The sequence below is a fragment of the Lutra lutra genome, chromosome 13, assembly GCF_902655055.1.
Source record: "Lutra lutra chromosome 13, mLutLut1.2, whole genome shotgun sequence".
NCBI classification, from domain to species: Eukaryota; Metazoa; Chordata; class Mammalia; order Carnivora; family Mustelidae; genus Lutra; species Lutra lutra.
In genome coordinates this window covers 92,871,292-92,891,786 of record NC_062290.1, presented here as the reverse complement: position 1 = coordinate 92,891,786, position 20,495 = coordinate 92,871,292, and the positions used below count along the sequence as shown (strand labels likewise).

Genomic DNA, 20,495 nt, shown 5'->3' with positions numbered 1-20,495 from the left:
GCGTCGGCGCGCGGCCCATCTGGCTGCAGAGTGACCCATGGCACTGCGTCCCACGAGAGCCGGGCAGTGTCCCCCAGTCAGACACACGCCTGCCACGCAGCTGCCGCCTCACTGCGGGGATTCAGGCTGCGTGATGGGAGCCTCCAGCACGCGCCAGCGTGGGAGCATGAGCGTGCACATGGCCTCGCTCTCACTACTGGGGACTAGAAGCCACGGAAACGCCCCGTGACCAGTGAAGGAGCAGCCTGACTGCTGTGGCCACGCGTTCACACGGCACACGGGACATCCCCGCGGTCCGGCACCCCCGGGCCATCCCCAGGAGAACGCAGAGCAGTGGGGCAAGAGCGGGGGGACCCGGGGTCCCCAGGGACCCGACGAGGGTGGCATGGGGAGGGGCCATGGCGCGCAGGAGCCATGACAAAACCACCCGCAGTGGTGAGACGGGAGAACTGAGCGGCAGGATGGACGTCGGTTACTCACCTATCATTACCCGTTACCCGCTGTCTATTTCTATGCCGGGTCCAGACGCAGCCGCCACCCCCGCCCCCAGCCCTGAGATCAAGAGTTGGAGGCTTCCGCTCAAGACAGCCACCCAGGCGGCCCTGGACTTAGATTTTAAAACGGACTAGAAACCGAGCCCAGAGAGTCGGCGGTCTCTGGCGGGCAGAGCGGCGCAGGGGGAGGCCGCTGCGTGGGAGCACGGGGAGCACACGGCTGCACGGGGAGCACGTGGGTGCACGGCAGGCCAGGCCAGAGGGGACGGGAGAGCGCGGCGGCAGGAGAGGCGGCGTCGCGGAGGAAGCGGACCGGCCGAGGGGAGGCGTCCGAGGCACAGAGTACATCAACAGTGAGGCCAAGAAGGAAACATTCAACCCGAAAGGTGCCAGCAGAGGGGCGCCGGGGGTCCGCGGGGGAGCTTGAGCGTCCGACTTATGATTTTGGCTCAGGTCATGATCTCAGGGTAGTGGGATTGAGCCCCGTGTCGGGCTCTGCGCTCCGTGCAGAGTCCGCTTCTCCCTCTGTTCCCCTGCCTCCTCTCACGCACCCGCTCTCTCTCTCTCAAATAATGAATAAAATCGTAAAACACACCCAGGTGCGAGGAGGTGTTGGCAGGAGGATAACAGGAACAGGGCCACGAGGGCAGACTTGAAGCAGCTCCGTTGAAAGTCCAACCCCGGGGACGTGAGGGCCTCGGATAAAAGACAGATGGTGGGACCCCGGGCCACGTGGAAGGAGCTACAGCCCCACGTGGTCGAAGCCCAGGTCCGTATCCTGTGCCGCGGTGACCCCGGGACCCGATGCTCCGTCACCAGACCCATAACGCTCAGAACCAGCCTGGGTATGCGAACAGCTGACTGAGCACCACACTGGGGAGGGACCGAGGGACTGACCCTCACAGCACAGACGAGCCCCACACGCACTCTGCCCAGACAGAAGCGGGAATGCCTCGTGCACGATGCTTCCCCTGACATTCTAGAATAGGCCAGTATGTCCGGACGGACAGAGAGCCGCTGGGAGGGCACCGGGGCAGGCAGTGACCACGCTCTGCCGCCACAGCCAAGGCACAGACAGGCGCCTTTCACGCCCACTGCAGGGAGGTAGAATGAGACCCCGGGAACAGACGGAGGAGGAAACCCCGGGGTCCTCGGGCTGGAGGGTTACACGTGACATATGATGGGCTCTGTCCTGTCCCCGAGACAGGAGATGCTGAGGACCGGGGAACCAGGGAGGCCATCGCTGGAGGCTCTCAGGGACGAGCCCCAGACTGCAGCTGGAGTGCACAGCCGAGCCCCCTGCCCTCAGGGCCAGCAGCTCCCCTACTGAGCTGGAGCACTGCCTTCACAGGGAGGGAAGCCCTGCCCCACCCGGGAACCCCCACCCCACCCCTGCTTGGGACCCACCCTCACCAGACCAGGGACGAAAAGCCCCACTCCTCCCCGGGCCCTCCTAGCCTTGGGGCTGAGCTCCAGCAGTGTGGACGCCCTGACCCAGGCCGGGAAGCAGGGAGGGCGGCTTGGGGTTGGGATTCGCAGAACAAACTTTGCCTTCCCCTTCTCTGTGAGACCCCCAAGCTGGAAGTGGGGCTACAGGTGCGTGCGGCCCCCGACAGGAAGGGGGCCGGGGTGCAGGGATGGACAGCCGCGGGATGGCACGGCACCAGCCTCATGGATGGCAACGAGCAGGGCCTGGTCCAGGACACAGCACACACTCTGTCCTTCCGGAGTCCCAGGGGTCACCTGCAGCTTCTGCTCCTGGCGGGCGGAACCGGGAACAGACGTGTGCCGCAAGCTAGGACCCCGTCCCATGTCTGGTGTCGGGCACATAGGCAGACCCCAGGGGGGCTGGCTGGGCCCCCGAGGGAGCAGAAGCAAGGCCGGGTGGGGCCACTGCGCACCTGGGACAGCGGCCCATGGGGGTCCCCTCCCAGGAGCGAGCGGGGCCCAGTGGAAGTGCCTGGCTCGGCGCCTTTGTCTCTGACACCCGCAGGTGCAGGAGGGGCTGAGCCTGTGGCAGAAGGTGCCTCGGGAGCCCTGACGGGGTTGGGGGGGGAGGTGGTGCCGAAAGCGGCCCCTCCGGCCAGACCCGCCCCCCCGCACAGATGGCAGAGGGACCCTCCACCTTTGGTTGGCTCACTCTCCCCAGCCCTAAGCGTCACTCCCGCCCATCCTGCGTCAGGGTGACCCCCAGCCAAGATTAAATACTTGTTCAAGGTCTGTTCGCTGTCTCTCTCCCTGTCTGGGCCACCGCTGCTCACGGCCCGTGGGTACACATGTGCCCAAGGAGCGTGGCAAGGGTGGCTGGTGGGAGCAGCCCGCACACCTCTGTGCCCCACCACCAACCCCGCCGCCTGGAGGGGACGGGCCTCCTCCACTCACTCCCCTGGCTCAACGCTGGGGCAGGGACTTCCTAGGCCCCCAGGAGACTCCACTCCAAGCCAGGGGCTGTGGAGAGACGGGAGGGAGTCTGACCTGCCCTACCGATGCCCCCTGCCCCTGCTCAGCACCCTCCTGGTCACTCAGTCCTAAGAGTGTCCTTGGGGACTAGGTAAGTGAGCTGTGATATCTCAGCCCAATGGACAAGGAGCCCAGGGGACACAGGCCCTGTGGGAACACAGCGGAACCACTGGGGGACAGTCCCCTAACTTCATCTCTCATGTTTATTCCTTCGTTTCCAGAGCAAGAGGCTCAGGGCGCAGAAGCTGGTCTTGACAAGGTGGAGGGTGGACATGGGGGTACCCCGTGGGCTCCCACACCTTCCTGCACAGATGATGCTGGCCCAGAGACCCTAGGAGGTCACCCAGGCCGAGCTCTCCCTGGACAGGTGGGTAAACGGGCTGGGAAGAGGGTCACACATGTCCGTATGTGGCAGGGTGCGCCTTGGAACATCCCGATGCCACCAGCTCAACAGTCTGCCCAACCCAAGTCCGGGCGCCAGACTGAGGGCAGCGGCTGTCCAGCCGCCCAAGGGGCTGGGAGGATGTCCCCCAACCCGACCAAGACGGTGCGCATTGGGAGCCTGGGGTGTGGGCAGGCAGCCTCTGAGGGAAGGCCCCTCTCGCTGCCTGCTTGCCCCCACGGCCCCCTCCCCCACCACCCTCTTCCCAGCTCACCCGGCGCCCGGCGATGCCAGCGACGTCACTGCCAATAACCTAGATTTTAACCAAGAAATCGCACTCCCCCCCCCGCCCCACTTATGGCCTCACCAAGGAGAAAACCCAGACTGTAGCACCCTAGGCCGGCCCCAGGCTCTGCCCGCCGAGGCCTGCTGTCCTCTCCCGTTTCCCATCCTGCCTCCAACACCCCCAGGGAGAAGGCGGCAAGGGGCTCCTTGGATGAGTGACCCCTGCAGGTACACGGCCCTGGGCCAGGCCTGTGCCCCTGGCATCTTGTCTTGGGGGGAGGTTTAGGGGGGATGCTGGTGGGAAAGCCAGGTCACGGTCAAGGCAGAGGAGCCAGTCCAGGGAAGCTTGGCCTCCCCCAGCCTGCCCTTCCCATGGCCACCATTCCATGCTTCCTTGGAAAACCCAAGCACAGAGGCAGGCCGCTACAGTCCTGAGAAGGAGACCCCAGACTCATTTCTGCCGTCCCAATACCTCGCCCTCTCCCTCAGCACCCCACTCCGGCCAAGGCCCATGGCCACACTGGAGGGAGACGTCTGGAGACTGGGGTCCTCTCCTGGCCCCATGGTGTCCCACGGTGGGCCACTAGTGGACAGTCCCTGCCCCTGGACTTTTGGCAGATTCCGGCTCCCTCCAGCTGAGTCTGGGGCCCCACACAGCCCTTCCCCGGCCCCCAAGGTGGCTGTCAGCAGTGGGTAGAGGGAACTACACATGGGACAGCTTCCCAGAAGCCCCCCTAAGGCCCGAGCCCAGAGCCGGTATCCTGGTACCGGGACACCAAGCCCCTCCCTCTGCCACCCCAAGGAAGAACCACGCCCAGATCAACGTGGTCTTTGCACTACGGTCCTGTGGAAGCCACTTAACTACCACCACGTGCATTCAAACGAAGTCATGAGTCCTATGGAAAAACCGTCCACTCACAGCCCCAAGAAGCGCAGGCGGGTGCCCCCGGCAGGGCCTCCCTGCTCCCCACGGTGCTGAGAGGGCGCCGGCTTGGCCAGACCACCCCGTCCTTGGCTGCTCTTGGGGAGAGGCCGTCCCAAGGTTCCCAGCAGGTCGGATTGGCCAGTTCCAGGCTGGACATGGAGTACGTGGGGGCAGGGGGAAGCATCTGTCCCATCAGGACACCAGAGGGGAGGAAAGTCAGCGCACTGTCCCTCGGGACCCCAGCTCTGGAACGTCACTTCCCGCCAGCACCACGTGTCCAGAGCTGATCCACTGGGCATGGGACCTGCATGCAAATGAGCAGGCAGCGGGCCCAGGCACACAGCCAGTTTTCGGGGAACACAGAAGGCAGGTGGATACCCAATCCGGGGCCCCAACTCCCAGACCCTCTGGCCAGCAGACCCCAAAAAGCCTCCAGGAACCGGGACGTAGTATGTAATGCCACGTCCAGTCAGGGCATCCCCGGTACACAGGTCCCCAGTGGGGACCCCCCCCCCACAAATACCTTGGGGGAGCCGCTCACTCAGTTCAACAAGCACTTTCCAGCCTGTCCCTTGATGCTGGACCCCGGGAGGTGGCAGCACACAAGCCGGATACAGGGGAGTCTCTGACCTCCCTGCGTCCCAGGGAAGGGCTGAGGTCAAAGTTCAGGTAGACGGGGCCCCACTGGGTCACTAAGGCCTTGAGCAGGTGGTCGCACAGTACCCCATGAGCCCCTTGGGCAGGTCCCTGGGCCACTGAGGTCCTCACTGTCCTCTCATGAGCCCCAGGCTGTGGCTTCTGGGGGGAGGTTTCACCCAAAGTCAGGCGTCCGGTCCTCAGCCTCAGCTGGGGACTGTCCCCTGCACTCCCCTGGCACAGCGGCCACCCCGAGCGCTCACGGCCAGAGGTCAGCCCCACCTCGGTGCCCGCGCGGGGCCCAGAGGAGCACCTGCCCACACTGGTGGGGGGCAGCGGGCGGGGCATGGCCCGGGTCCCCGCTGCGCGTTACCTGCGTAGCTGCCGGTGGCCTTGATGTACATCTGGCCAAACTGCTCCTCTGCCATCGTGTCATAGGCCTCGTCATCCTCCTCGTCCTCCTCGTTGTGGTAAGAGGTAGGGCTGTCGGTGGTGGGCAGGCTGCTGGCCCCCGGGCTGGTCCGCTCTCCCTGGGAGTAGGGCACCTGCTGGATGCTGGGGATGAGGGTGGCCAGGCTGGGCACCCCGTAGTAGGACACCCGGGGCAGCTTGAGCGGGGCTGCGCCCGCCGCCGTGGCACCCGCCGCCACCGTCGTGCCATCCCGGGGCCCCGTCTCCAGCGGGCGCTTGGGGGCCAGGCCCGGGCCGGCGGCCGGCGGCAGCTCCGTGGCTTCGTGCTTCACGCGGGTCAGCAGCGGGATGGGCACGGAGGGGGACACGACGTAGGGGGGGGCTGCGGGGGCGGCCGGCTGCAGCTGGGTGCAGGGGCTCTGGGGCTCCGAGCTGGCGTCCTCGATCATGGCGGTCTGCGAGTCACAGTGGGGCGAGCTCACCTTGAACATGAGGTCCGTGCCGCGCTCCACGATGTGCTGGATCTGCAGGAACCCGGCCGTGTACATGACCACGAGCTGCTCGCTGGCCGCCATGGTCAGCCTGCCCGTGTAGCAGAAGGACAGGATCTGCTGGAAGCAGGCGGGCGGCACGGTGCCCGGCAGCTCGAAGGCGCTCTTGCTGTTGCCGCTGAACAGGTCCCGGAAGTAGAGGCTGCTGGCGGCCAGGACGGCCCGGTGGGCCTTGAAAGCCTGGCCTTTGACCACAATGGACACATCACAGTAGAGGCCCAGCAGGCGCTGCTCGTTGAGGCAGCCGAGCACGGTGTTCCCGAAGTTGGGGATCTCGATGTGCAGCATCTGCGACATGGTGGGCAGGCGCTGGAGGGCTCGCCTCACACTCAGCGCGGGAGCGCCCGAGGAGGGCACATCTGCAGGGAGACAGGGCGCAGGGACACCCGGGTCAGGCTGCTGGACAGCCAGGGCTCACCCCAGCAGGCCGGAAACACACACACACACACCCCCGCCCCTCCTCCTCGCCGGCCCCAGGCCCTCCAGCAGGGCCCTCCCCAGCGGACCAACGGCCCAGGGGAGGTCCTGGGGCCGAACTCCTCACAGCCGGACCCTGACTGGGCCAGCACCCCACAGGGACTCAGAGCTGCACAGCCGCATTCCAGCGGCGGGGTGGTGGCGGGGGGGGGGGGGGGGGGGGGGAATATGCCCCTGACACCTTGTGCAGCTCCCAGAGCCCACCCCCAGGACAGCGCTAGAGCCCTCGGGCAGGAACGCCCCGTCTTAGCAGAAGTCAGGAACAGAAACGGAGGCCTGCACTCCGGGAGGACAGAGAGGACGGGAAGGACAGAGGACAGAACACGGAACAGGGCACAGCCAGCCGCAGAGGCTGGAAGGGGTGAGGGTGGCGGCCCGTCTGCAAGCTCTTCTCCCCAGGAAAAAGTTAGCAGCAAAGGGCCCCACATAGCCCTTCCCCTGGGGGGGCTGGAACCCAAACCAAGTGGGTCCTGCAAGGGGGTCTTTTGGTCTCTGGTTTGTTTTTCTCCTCTTCGCTTGGAGCTGCCGCACAGAGGGCCCTCAAAGGGGGAGTCCCGCTCCACTGGCTGAGAAGCCGGCCCCTCGTCCCCCTGCGAAGAGGGCCAGGGTGGGGCGCCCAGGGAAGTGAGCCGAAGCTAGAAGTCAGGCGCGCCCGCCACCGCCGCCCCTCCCCCGGGTGACCGGCTCCCCAGGTCACCGGCACTGCCAGGGACGCACCACAGCTGGACCACCACTGGGGAGCCTGGCACAGCCCCACCTGCCCGCCCTCCCAGTCCCCCAGCTCCCCACGCCGGCCATTCACTGCTGGCTCGATCCCAGCCCAGGTGACTAAAGGGGTCAGGGGGAGACGGGGGGAGGGACCGGCAAGGGCTCAACGGGTGCCCCAGGGGCTGGGGCCGGGGCTCCGCGAGGTTGATCTGATGCCAGATTCACGGGTGGGGGCGCTGGGGACGGCCGGCAGGGGGGAGGAGGCGCCGGCCAAACTCCGCACAGCGGCGCCCGCACAAAGGGCTGCTCTGTCCCGCGGGAGGAAAGTGCAGGCGGCCGCAGAGGCGCCCGGGGCCGGGGGAGGGCGGGGGGGCGGAGGGAGGGCGGAGCGCCCGGACCCCGGCGACAGGAGTTGGGCAGATGGGTGGCTGCTGGGGGAGGGCCCGCAGTGCCCCCGCCGCGGAGAAGTTGCCGGCCGGCCGTGGCACCGGCCCGCGGGGGAGACCTACCTTGGGCGGCAGCCGCCGGGGGCCCGGCACTGCCCGCTCAGCCTGGCAGGGGCAGGCTCGCCAGCGGCTCCGGGAATGCAGCAAATGGAGCGGGAGCCCTTGGGGTGGGGAGGGCGCGCGGAGCCGGGAGAGGAGGAGGAGGAGGAGGAGGAGGAGGAGGGAGGAGGAGGGAGCAGGGCAGGGAGTCTGGGCGCTGGGCTCCGGCCGCAGCTCAGCTGCACCCAGCCCGGCTCCCGGGGCAGCGCACAGCATCTAAATGCAGAGGCCGGATGCAGACGGACATTCGGGCGGCTCTCCGGAATGAATGCCGCCTTTGATTTGGGAGCCCAGTAAATGCCAGCTCCAGCCCCGGCTTTCACAACAGTGGAGTGCTGGTGCCACAGGAATGCACGCTCCGGGTGTTGGTACAAGACAGACTTTGATGACTCACCGCAGTGCAAACAAAGATGGCAGAAATACTGTACTGTACGCGGAGCGCTCCGCGGTGCCACGGCAACTGAGCGCCCAGATGTATGGTGCAGCTCTGCATGCGAATTACCCAGTCAGCCGCCGCTCTGCCATCCAGGACGGCCCGAGTGTCAAAGCATTTAAACTATTCCAAACAGTCTGCAGGGCTGGCAGAGCCACCAACTCCGCCAGGGCGGGCGGGGGCGGGGCGGAGTAGGGGTGGGGGGGATGAGAGTGGGGGAGGGGGGCAGGACAACAAGGGGACCGGGCACAGGGGGACAGGGGACAAGAGGGAGAGGGGATGAGGGGGATGGAGGCAGGGGGATAGGGGACAAGTTGGGTAAGGAACAAGGGGGATAGAGGGATGTCAGAATGGGGGGACGAGGGGGTAGGGGCAGGAGGAGGGGGTGGGAGGACAAAGGGGATCACGGGTATGGAGGGCTGGGGGGGTAGGGGGACAAGGAGGATGGAAGGGGATGGGGTGGACAAGGGGATGAGGGGACAGGGGACAAGGAGGACCAGAGGGTATAGGGACGAGGGGTGGGTCAAACAGGGCAGGAGCTAGATGAGGGTAGGGACCCCAGGAGTGGGCGGGGGGAGAAAAGCATCATGAGAAGGTGAGAAAGGAGGTGAAGAAAAAAAAGTGGGAGAGGAGACCCAGCGCCCCGCAGCGCCCCATTCTACCTCCCACTTCTCCCTAAGGTCCCCAGAGCAGCAGCCCCAAACAGGGCAGCCCAACACCCCATCCCACTCGCCCAGGAGTCACCCTGCCCCCCATGCCCTGAGGCAGGTCTTGTCAAGACGTGTGAGTGCAGTTGGGTGGGGGGGGGGTGGCCACAGACCTCGCAGCTGGGCAGGACCTAACCCCCCACCCCCCATCCCCCACAGGTGGGCAAAGTCACCATTGGTGACGGGACGGTGGGATGATGGGATGGGATGGCAGGAAGGAGGCCAGGCTGCCACAAAGGGCCCATGGCATCCCCCCTGCCCCCGCTCCCAGGCCCCTCTCTGGAGGGAAGGCTACGCTGAGCCTCTGCCAGCCTGTTCTGGGCTCACACCACCTGCAACCGGCCCAGCCTTGGTTTCCCCTCTTGCCAACCGTGGCCCTGGGCAGAGCACAGGTCCCTACAGAGAGGGGCAGGGACGAGGCTGGCAGTGGCTGCGGTCTGGCCCCGGGGGGGGGGGGGGGCTGCCAGCCCGACACCCTGGTGGGCGCAGCCAGGAGGGGCCGGTGGGGGGGGTGGGGTGGTGGGCAGCAGCCCTCCCACAGGCGAGTGGCATCCGGAGAAAGAAAGGGCCATCTGGTGCCTCCCCATTCACACACGGCGCGCTCAGCTTCCCAGAGCACATAAAGCGGAAAGCAGCACAGGAAGAAATCCAGGTGTGGGGAAGCGCCCCCAGGGGCGGCTCCGGGCCTCCCACCGGCACGGAGGACTACCCTGGGGGAAGGGTGACAAGCCCTGCGATTGCAGCGTTGACGGAAATGGTCCCCCGCTCACTGCTCTGGGGACCCGGGGGCCAGCCGGGGGACGCGGGGGCCTAACTCTCAGCCCCCCAAACCCCCCGGCCTGTGACGGAGCAAGTCCAAACCCCAGTCCCCCCTCGCCTCTACCTAGATGAAGAATTCCTGCGGCTGGGCCGGCTTTAGGCCACATGCCCCTCACAGCCTGGTCCCCACTGCCCTGGTCCTGGGGGACGGCCACTAGGCTGCCCTGGGCACCAACAGCCCCCGAGCGGGCATTCACGTGGATGCTCAAGTCTGCACAACCCCAGGGTGGGGGCTGTGGGGGGTGGCCTTGCCAGCCTGCCTTGATCCAGACCCAAAAGGACCGACCCAGGGAATCCCCCACCAGAAGCCCTGTCAGGCTCCAGACTGGGTAGAGTCTCCTTTTCTTGGGGCCCAGGAGAGGCCCAATGGCCCCCAGATGAGGGGGCTGAAGCCCTGGGGTGGGGGTTGGGGACACAGCCCCCACATGCCACCCAGCCACCAAGGAAGGCAGACTAGGCCACAGGCAGAGCAGACATGGGGAAACAGGGGACACCCAGAGACAAAAAACTGGTGGAACCCGTGCTGGGGAGGGGAGGGCGGCCACCCTTGGCCTGGTACAGCACTCAGGCCCCTGGGCCCCAGGACACACAGCCTGTCCTCCCTGAGACAGACCTGCCCACCTCAGGACTCTGCCTCTTCATCATCGCCTCAGAGAAGCCTGCCAGGTGCCCTCTTGAGCTGAGCGAGGCCAGGTGGGTCTGCACAATGCCTGATGGGCTTTAGCCAAATGCTGGGAATGCCCGGGAGGGCTGCGGGAGTGGGGCTGCGCTGGCCAGTGCATAGCGCTTTGGAGGGGAGCCCCCCGCATGGCCCCTTCACAGACCCGCAGCTCCGGCTGCCAGGAGTCTCCCAGAGAGCCAGGTAGGCTACCCTGGGCCAGACCAGGGCGCTGGTGCTGAGGGGGGACCCAGGCTGGCAGGGGTGGACAGAGGCCAGCAGAGATGCATTGGGCACCAGTTCCTAGAGGGTCTCAACTGCCTGGGGCTGGGCAGGACAGTGACCAGGTCCACAACTGAGAGCAAGGGACAGCGTGAGGCCCTCAGAGCCCGTCCCTTCACACGGCAGGTCCCCCCTGGTCAGCAGGCTGGAATCTCGGGTCCCAGGAGGACAACAACCCCCTGTGCCAGCCCCACCTGACTACTCTGTGTCCACGTCCTGCGGCCTCAAGCAAATGGGGCCCCATCTGGGAAGCTCGTCTGGGAAGCAGGGGCCAGGGTTACCCTGGACGGTCACCACAGGGTGGAGGGCGACGGTGTTAGCAAACGGCACCACGAGGACGCATACCCGCCGTGACCTGGACGGGAGGCGGTAATGCAGGTGGGTGTCTCTCCCTCCACCCCCCTCCCTGCCCGGCTCGCCCCCCACCACCCCCGCCCCGTGCCCCAGGGCCGCAGGCCAGCCTGGCCAGAGCCGGCCCATTATTCCCCTGGAAGGTGATGAGGCCGTCTGGTCTCCGGGGAGAGAGGCCCGCTGTGGCGCTGCCGCCGTGTCCTCAAGCCACCTGCAGGCTGGAGCTGCTGCCCCACAGCCCAGCACCCCCCAAGGGCCCTGGGGACGCTGCTGTTACATTCTTTCTTAGAAGCCCTCGCTGGGATGAAAACAAAGCTGAACTTTAGGAGACAAGAATAAAATAAAGGCTTGGTTTACGTGCCCAGAACCCTGAAAACAGGACAGGCCGCAGCCGACCGACCGGCGCACGGTGGCCAGAGGGCAGGGCCCCAGGACCTGAGAGGGCTGAGGGCAGCGGGGTCACCCCCTCACTCTTCCCTGTGCGGTGGGGCCCAGCCCTACCAAGAACACCTGTCCCCTTCTATACCTCCGTTTCCCCATCTCCCTGCTTCCCAAGCAACATGCATTCGGTCCCCCCCCAAGAGCAAGAGTCACTACGCCCGCGGGCATCCGGAAGATTCTGAAGAGCCAGGAAGAACATCAGAGATCTCTCCATTCATTCCGGCCATCTTCAAAACCACCCCACCACGGAACCCTCCCCGCTCATGACGCCCTGCAGAATGGAACCCGCTTTGGGAAATCCCAAAGCCAGAGTCCAGCCCCTGCAGCTGAGCCGGCCCCAGGGGCCCCCACCCCATACAGACCTCCCCAGAATGAGGAAACGGGTAATGGGGGGGGTCTCCTCTCACACACCCCTCCCTCAGGGAGAGCCAGGATCTAGGACCTGGGGTCACGGTTGTCAACCAAAGCCCCTCCCAGCCCCAAGCGCAGCGCCTTCTGCAGGCGGACGAGGGAAGAAGCGCGAGGAGAAGGGGGTGGGCCACGGGCCCCGGGAGCTGCAGACAGGCTCCCGGACAGACCCGAGGGCCTAGAGCGGGTGCAGGTGGGGCCCGGATTCTTGGGTGTGGCCAGGCCGAGACCGGTCACATTGGGCTCCAACAGGTGCCAGGAGCACGCCAAGGACTTCCCTTTGGGGCCGGGAGGACCAGAGGAGGATGAACAGTCCAAGAGGAGGGGCCTCCTTCCCAGGCCCCCACCAAGATACAGCCCCAAGGTCTGCAGGTAGGTCTTGGCCAGACTTCCTCAGAAGCCCTGCAGGGCCCCGGCCCTCCACCTCTCACCCTCCCGGCCCCACCCTCCATCCCAAGGAGCCCCCCCACCCCCCACAGCAGAGGAATGCACGCACCGTCTACCTTCTTCAGGGTCACTACCAGCGAGAAAAGGAGAGGCAAGTTAACTGACATTAAATACAATCATCACGCAGGATTTAACTTTTCCCATCTCATGAGAGGCCTGGGCCTGAGCAAATGCAGGGCCAGTGCACCTCGGCAGGGAGGTAGACAGGCAGGCGGGCCCACCAGGACAAGTGGAACCCATCCCTGCCTCCCTGCCCCATGGCGCCCCCATCCTGGGAGCAGCCAGCCACAAGGACACGTCCTCCAAGTGCAGGTGCTCCCGGGAGACGGCAATGAGCACAGGCAGGGCAGGGCGGCCAGGAGAGGGTGAGAAGGGGTCGGCGGGAAGGCCTTTGGACGGAGGCCCGAGGAGCCCTGGCCTCGGCTTTTCAGCTGACAGTGCGGGCTTGGTTCTGTCCTGTGGGAGCAGAAGCTCCTTCCAGCCCCAACCCAGCTCCTGCTCTGCTCCGCTCCTCCGAGAGCAGGGGGAGGCAGGCCCCTCTGGGGTCGAGGGCCAGGGCTCTGGCTCTCCTCACCGCTGCCCAGCTCGGGGCGGGCCAGGTCCCCCCAGACCGAGCAAGGCCCCAGCCAGCTTGGGCCTCAGGTTTGCATTAAACTTCTAGTGCATCATAAAACCAGGCTGCGCAGCCTCGGCCTCGCTGCTAGTGGAAGGGCCCGTCGTCACCCCTCCTGGACTGGGGCGAGCAGAAGCAGGGCCTCTGGGTGGGGTCTCCGCAGCCAGGAGCCAGGAGCCCCTCCCACACAGCCCCCCACGTGCAGCACCCCCCACACACCTACTGTGTGCTTAGAGAGCTGCACCTGCGTCCCAGCCCCTGCTCTCCGGGTGGGTGAGGAGACGAGGAGACCGTGGCACCCACAGTGTGACCCCGCACAGGCCCGGGGGCCGGGACCCCGCCCCTCCCCAGCCTTCCACACCCGCACCCAGCTGGGGCAGGCTTCTGTGGTGGAGGGAGAGGGCAGGCTAGCTCCGCCACAGAGGGGCGACTTGGCCCCCAGGGCTCGGCGGCACAGGAGACCCCAGGGCAAGGGGCACACAGGCCCCCGGAAACCTCCACCCTGGCTCAGCCTCCGCCCCAGACCACAGCCTGGACAGCATCAAGCCTCAGAGCCAGTTTTAATACACGTTTGCCTGGAACCTTTTTTTTCCCCCAACAGAAAAGGGCAGCAAGCCAGAATCTGCAAATTCAAACATGTGCTTATCAATCCTTCCCCTGCCCCCCCCAGGAGAGCCACAGACACAGGGCTGGTCCTCAGAGAGGCAGCACACGCCCAAGGACCCAGGGCGCCGGGCAGGCATCAACGGCCATCAGAGCCACTTGGCAGGGCCAGGGGGTCGGGCTCAGGCTGGGAAGACACCCCTCGGTTGAGACCGTGGGTCCTGCATCTCGACAGGCGTCCACGGTGCAGGCTCTGACATGGGTGCGGTCCAGTGGCTGGTGGGACCCAGTGAGCCCGGCTCTGCTGGGCTCCTTCCGCCGAGCCACCGCCCGCCACCACCACGCCAGCCACCAACCCCTGCCCTCTCAAATGTTTTGACCTCAGCGTGGGTGCGGGGTTGGGGGCCAAGAGCACGGCGTGCACGGTCCCTCGGGTCGGCACACGCGAGCCCCAGAGCGGCTCCAGAAGGCTTCCGGAGAAGGAAGCAGTGTTTTGAACAGAGCCGACAATCTCCCTCACGGTATTTGTAATTTCAATAACGTAAGCTGGAAGAGAGTGTCCCTCGGGCATAGTTTAATAACTTAAAAAGCCAGCTCCACGTGCCTGCGGACGGGCCGCCCCCTCCCTTATCGGCTGACACGGGGCCCCCCTTGCACCCCTGGCCCCGGGGGCACTCGGGGGCTGTCCAGCCCCACGGAGCTGGACCCCATCCTCAGCCCACGGGGCACTCTCCCTGGCCGCTGGCCCATGGGGGAAGATGGGGGGGGGATCCCAGAGCAGCTGGAGGCTGGGTGGGGGTCCCCGGCGGGCAGAGGCTGGGCGCCCCCTGGTGCCGGTCACCAACCCCTCACCCACAGGGACTCCGCGGCACACCGCCCCCCACCCCCGTCCGTTAATATTCATAGCCCTTCCTCATCTGCATATCGTGCCATAAATAGTCGAGGTAAGACACAAAGCTCCCCGCATTTCTAATTATGCTTAAAAACCTAATGTAAATCAGACCGACACAGAAATACTAAATCAGCCGCGGGGGGGGGGGGTGTGTTACGCAGAGCCGGGGGTCACGACGCAGCAGCCCCCACCTGGGGGCTCCAGGCAAGCTGCCTGCTGGTGACGGTGGCCCACCTGACCTAGGGCTGGGCAGCAGGGTCCCCAGCCTCTCCCCTGCCAATCTCAGCCTTGCTGGCCCTAAAGTGGGAGACAAGTGTGGGGTTGGGGAGAGGCCTGCAGAAGCCCAGGGACACTCCCCGGGCCGGCCAGCCTGCCTCAGCTTCTCCTAAGGGTTCCCAGCCACGGCCTTCTTTCCTGCCCGAGGACACCCAGCTACCCACCTGACGTGGCCGCCCAGCTTACAGAGGCCCCCGTGGCCCACCCATGAGGGTGTACCCCATGGGTTGGGGCTGTCTCCATCGCCCTGTCCCCATGTTTAACCCCTTGGACACTCTGGCCCTCTTGCCTGCTCAGCTGGCCCCACAGAGTGCAGAACCAGCCAGGTCCCACCCCTGGGGCGACACCCACGTGGGGGATGGAACACTGGTCCTGAAGGGCCGGGGATGGGCCAGTGGGTCTTTGAGTACCAAGGAGGCTCTGGCACCGGGTGGGCTTCGGCTCTGCCATCTGGGCCCACCCTCCATCTGCAGGGAGACACAGCACAGAGGCCTAGAGAACAGGAGGGTCTGGGCTAGGGAGAGGGGGACAGAGGCCACACCAGCTGTTCAGGGCCCAACACAGTGCCCACCTTCATAGGTGGGCACCAAAGGGGCATCCAGGACCCCAGTAGGTGGCACTGACAGACAGATCTCCGGGTACCCGCGGGCCGGGCTGCAGCTGGTACATGTGGGGCCCCAGGGCAAAGCGGCCAGCCGGGGAGCACAGAGAAGCCTCCACCTGGCCCGGCCCAGCACCACCCCTTACCCACACCCCAAATGCCCCCGGCTCTGCCTCCTGAGTAGCCCAGGCACCAGCTCGCTGCACAGCCTGGCCCCGCCCTGGCCCCCAGCTACAGCCCAGACCCAGCCCTGTCCAGGAGCAGGGCGCCGGGGCTGGCACAGCCCTGCTCCTCCTGGGTGTGGTGGCAGGACTACCTCGGGGGACCCGTGGGAGGCACGGGCCCAAGTGACACAGGGGTTGCCCCACGCTGCCTTTAGAGAAGACACAGAGATGCCTGCTGCCCGCATCTGCCTGGCATCACGCCCAGACCTATTTTTAAGCCCATTTACTAGAAATCCCACAAATTAAAGGAATACGGATAATGCACTAAGAATCCTGGGGGCCGGATAAAAGCCACGCGTAATTGTGCTCATGGTGCAGTGTGAGGCTCGTAACCACAAACCCCGGTCTCCCCAAGCCCTCGTGCGAGGCGGATGCATCTTGCTGCGTGGGGGTGGGGGGTGGGGTCTGCGCTCCGTCCATGACCAGAGGCATGGGCCGCCGCTTACAGCCGGGGCCATAAAAGGTAATTACTGATATGAAAAATAAAGACCATAAATACCAAACTTTACAGCCCGGGGAATGCTGCGTAGCGCGAGGGCCATGGGCAGAACCTCGCTCCCCTCCCATCAGGGCTCACGTCGGTCCCCACCCCGTGTCTCTCGTGGCTCCCGTGGCAGGCCGGCAGCTGGGGCTGCAGACACGCAGACCTCGCAGAAGATGTGGCACAGACAACTGACGAGCGGGCCGGTGTGCCCGGGAACGGAGGGCTCAGTGCTCACACCGGGAAGGGCAGGACCCCTGGGAGGGGCTGGACCCAACGGGCTGGCCAGCCGACACAGGGGGTGAATGGCCTTCTGTGGGTCCCCAAGGGTCAGCCACGCCTGCTGGGCCCCCAGGCTGAGGCCCGGCCCACCCCTACCCACAGGCCCATCACACTTTGAGGATGGAAGTCGACACACAGGACCAAACAGCAACGGACAGGCCTGTGAGACCATGGAGGACGCCGCTGGGTGGGGACCACGCTTCCCAGAGACCCTCAGGGCCCAGAGGCCTGGCCTCACCACCCTCCCGACTCTGGGGCCCTGCCCAGCTCATCCCCCTGCCAGGCAGCGGTTATCTGGGTATACAGCCATGGGAGCCGGCTATGGGCCACCACCTTCACCACAACCTGCCCCGCATACCTAAGCCCTTCCAGACCCAAACGCTGCCCGAGAGCCTGGGGTGGGGGGGCGGTCTGCACAGGCGGAAGGGGAGCGGAGGAGGTGGGGACAGCTGTTTGTGTGCATGTAACACCCCCGCACCTCAGATCACGCTACTCATCCTGGATTGTCACAGAGTCGGGACAAGGCCCACCGGTACCACATTCTAGTATGGAGGCGACCCTGCTCAGGGGCTGGGGAGCGGCCCTAGAATCCCACGGAGGTCGGGGAGGCCGCAGCCACCAATGCACTGCCTGGCAGGGGTAGAGCGGATGAGGTCAGGGCTCCTGCTATCCCAGCAACACTGGCCTGGGTCACAGGCCGCCTCCAGCCCCTCAAACCCACAGTGGGCACCCACTCCACGACGAGGCTTGGCCTGGTCCCGCAGGACAAGAGGCTTCCCAGGTCTGGCCTTCTCCCTGGGGGGCCCCGGCCACTGAGGGGTCAGCTGGGAATTCAGCCCCGCAGAAGCAGCTGGAGGGTCAGGGAAGCTCCGAGACTGCAGAGGAAGGACACAGGAAAGGCAGGACGGGGAATGGTGGATGGCGGGGACACGCTGCCCTCTGCCAGCCCGAGGCCCCTTTGGCACCTGGAGCCAGCGGGTCGCCCCATCGAGACACCCGAGGCACCAGGTCGGAAAGGGCCTGAGGCTCCAAGCAGGCAGGCCAGCAGGGGAAGGGAGCAGCTCAAGCATCAGGTCCAGACGGTTGGTACACTGTTCCGAGAATGACCAAACACTTGGAGGTAAAGCAGATGTCCCCTCACCATCACAGGGAAGTAGGGCCTCCCCCAAGACGGCTCCAAGACGACCACCGTCTGGGAGGACACCCTCCAACTCACTGTCCAGCTAGGCTCCGTCAAGTTACACACCAGCACGTTCGTTTCTGTCCGGGAAAGACGCAAAGCTCTCTCCCTACAGGAAAAAACAGCCCCAAGGATGAGGGGTTTTGCTCTGCAGGACACTAGTCTGGTGGGACAAGGAGACCACCTGTTCGCCCAGTGCCCGCCCTCCCAGGCCGCCTCCGGCCCCACCAGCCCCTCCCCCAGGGGCAACACACCTCCGCAAAGCTGTACTAGCCCCGGGCTCTTGTTCATACCTTATAAAACAAGGCCACCGGGGGCATCAGGGTGGCTCAGTGGGTTAAGCCTCTGCCTTCCGCTCAGGTCATGATCCTGGCGGTCATGATCCCGGGGTCCTGGGATCGAGCCCCGCATCGGGCTCCCTGCTTAGCGGGGAGCCTGCTTCCCCCCTCTCTCTCTGCCTGCCTCTCTGCCTACTTGTGATCTTGGTCTGTCAAATAATAAATAAATAAAATCTTTAAAAAAAACAAAAACACAGCCACCGGTGGCTGGGCCTGCGGGAACAGCGCCGAGCCCCCATCTCCCAGAGGGGGCCCAAGCTATCTTTGTGCTTCTGCAGTGTCTTTCTTCCTCCAAGACCATTTCATCTCTGGTTGTTGGCCTAGTGGGTCTGCCCGCCTGAATCCTGTGTCATTTGGGGTTCGGGTCACGTCCCTTCTCCAGGGCAAGGACCAGGGAGGAGCGGTCACCAGGACTGAGGCTGGTCCGGGCTGCCCTGTCCAGAGGCACCCCCAGAGCTGTGACCAGTGAGTGGGTGGAGGCAGAGGTGCCTGAGGTCTGGCTTTCTGGTCTGAGCACGATGAGACTGTGCGGGGCAGACGAGGGGTCTCATCCGTGCTGTCCATCATGTCTGCTCATCAATCAAGGCCACAGCTCAGGTCCACAGCAGTGAGAAACCGCTCTCTCTTGTTCGACAAGGAAAGGTGAGCTGCTCTCCGTGTTACTTCTGACCCGTGGTTAACACTGCAGGTTCTCTGCGTCTAGACCCGAGATGAGCCCCACATCGGGGTGGAATTTTTCCTAACTCTGATGGGTGTTCATGACTTACAGAGTCTCTTAAAGAAAGAGCTGTGTCTTCCTCCCACGTTAGTAGATAGTAAACAATTTTATAAATCTAAAACCTTTAGAATTTGCCGAACATAAAGAAAAGGAACCTCAAATGTTGTAAATGAGCTAGCATTTAAGGGAGAGGGAACCCTTTTCAGAGAAACAACCAGTTCGAAAAGTAATTTCCCTATAAAACGCCACATTTCCACAATCCTTAACAAATCAGACCGCTCTGAGAACTTGAGGTAGTGGGGGTAGGGGGAACTGATGTCTTTTCTTTGACTCAAAAATCTAGCACGCATTTTGTTGTCAAGATATGGATGTGTTTTCTCATGAGGAAAGTAGCTAATCTGAATTTCCCAAAGTCCTTATTTCTCCTTATTCCAAACTCCTTGTTTGACCAACCAGAGAAGCTAGCATCACTTTACCACTATGCTCAAGACCACAAGAAATAGAAAACTTATTGTCAACTCTATTAAATAATTCAAACTGATGTAAAAACTGGAATCAACACGGCATGAGACCTCCAGCTCCGGGAAGATGGGGTCCTGGAGTGAGGCTCTCAAGTCTATCAGGTCCTTCGAACACCTGTCATCCACAGACACGCAGCTCATAAGCAACACAAAGACACTCAGCAAAGCAGGAATCGGGGAGACTCAGTCAACCTGAAGACAGCACATACGGGAAAACCCACAACCGACACACTCATCAGAAGAATGGCTGCTTCTGCAAGGGTGCAGCGGAAACACAAGGAGGTCAACGCTGGAGGGCAGGGTCTAGCAGAGGCCACTGGGCACGAAATGAAATAAAACAGTTTGAAAGAATAAAGTAAAACTATCTCTATTTGTAGAGGACATGATCTTGTAACACAGAGAATTCTAAGGAACCAACCAAAAAGTACCAGGGCTAATAAACGAATCCAGCAAGGTTACAAGACAGAAGATCAGTACACAAAACTCAAAACGAGGTCTACATGCTACGAACAATCTGAACACGAATTTAGTAAATAATCCCACTTATAAGATCAAAAAACATAAAATGCTTGGGGATAAATTTAACAGGAGTAATGTAAAAACTTACACTTTGAAAACTGCAGAATTCTGTCAAAAGAAACTGAAGATCTAAATAAATGAGAAGACACCCCATGGACTGGAAGAGCTGACATCTGTTAGGTGGCAGTGCCCCCCAAAACGACCCACAGATTCAGTGTGATCCTCATCAAAATCCCGGTGGATATCGTAACAGAAATTAACAAACCAATCTTAAAATTCATATGGAAATAAAGGAATCCAGAACAGCCAAAACATTATTCAAAAGAACAAAGTTGGAGCACTCACACCTCTCAATTTCAAGACTTACTAGGAAGCTACCGTAATCCAAACAGTGTGGTACCGACATGAGGACGCACCCACAGATCAGTGGAGTGAAAGGGAGAGTCCAGAATCCTACAACAAGGGGGCCAAGGGGACCATTTGATAAGAAAGAATAATCTTTTCAAAATATGGTCCTGGGAAAACTGGACATCCACATGTAAAAGAATGAAGTTGGAGGGGCGCCTGGGTGGCTCAGTCAGTTGGGCGTCTGCCTTCAGCTGGGGTCATGGTCCCGGGGTCTTGGGATTGAGCCCCACGTCTGGCTCCCTGCTCAGCGGGGAGCTTGCTTCTCCCTCTCCCTCTCCCTGCTGCTCCCCCTGTTTGTGCTTTCTCTTTCTCTGTCAAATAAAAATTAAAAAAAAAAAAAATGAAGTTGGGTCCTCACCTCACACCATATACAAACATTAACTTAGAACAAATCAAAGATCTGAATGTAAGAGCCAAAA

At 63.4% G+C, this 20,495-nt stretch overlaps 1 protein-coding gene across 1 annotated transcript in view; it reads right to left on the bottom strand.

The window, feature by feature from the left end:
- The window catches only part of NACC2 (NACC family member 2), a 66,392-nt gene that overhangs the window by 21,127 nt on the left and 24,770 nt on the right, over positions 1-20,495 (bottom strand). The window contains 1 exon segment of the mRNA XM_047698867.1: positions 5,556-6,503. Within this exon segment, the coding sequence (XP_047554823.1) occupies positions 5,556-6,441 (886 nt within the window). The 5' untranslated portion in view covers positions 6,442-6,503.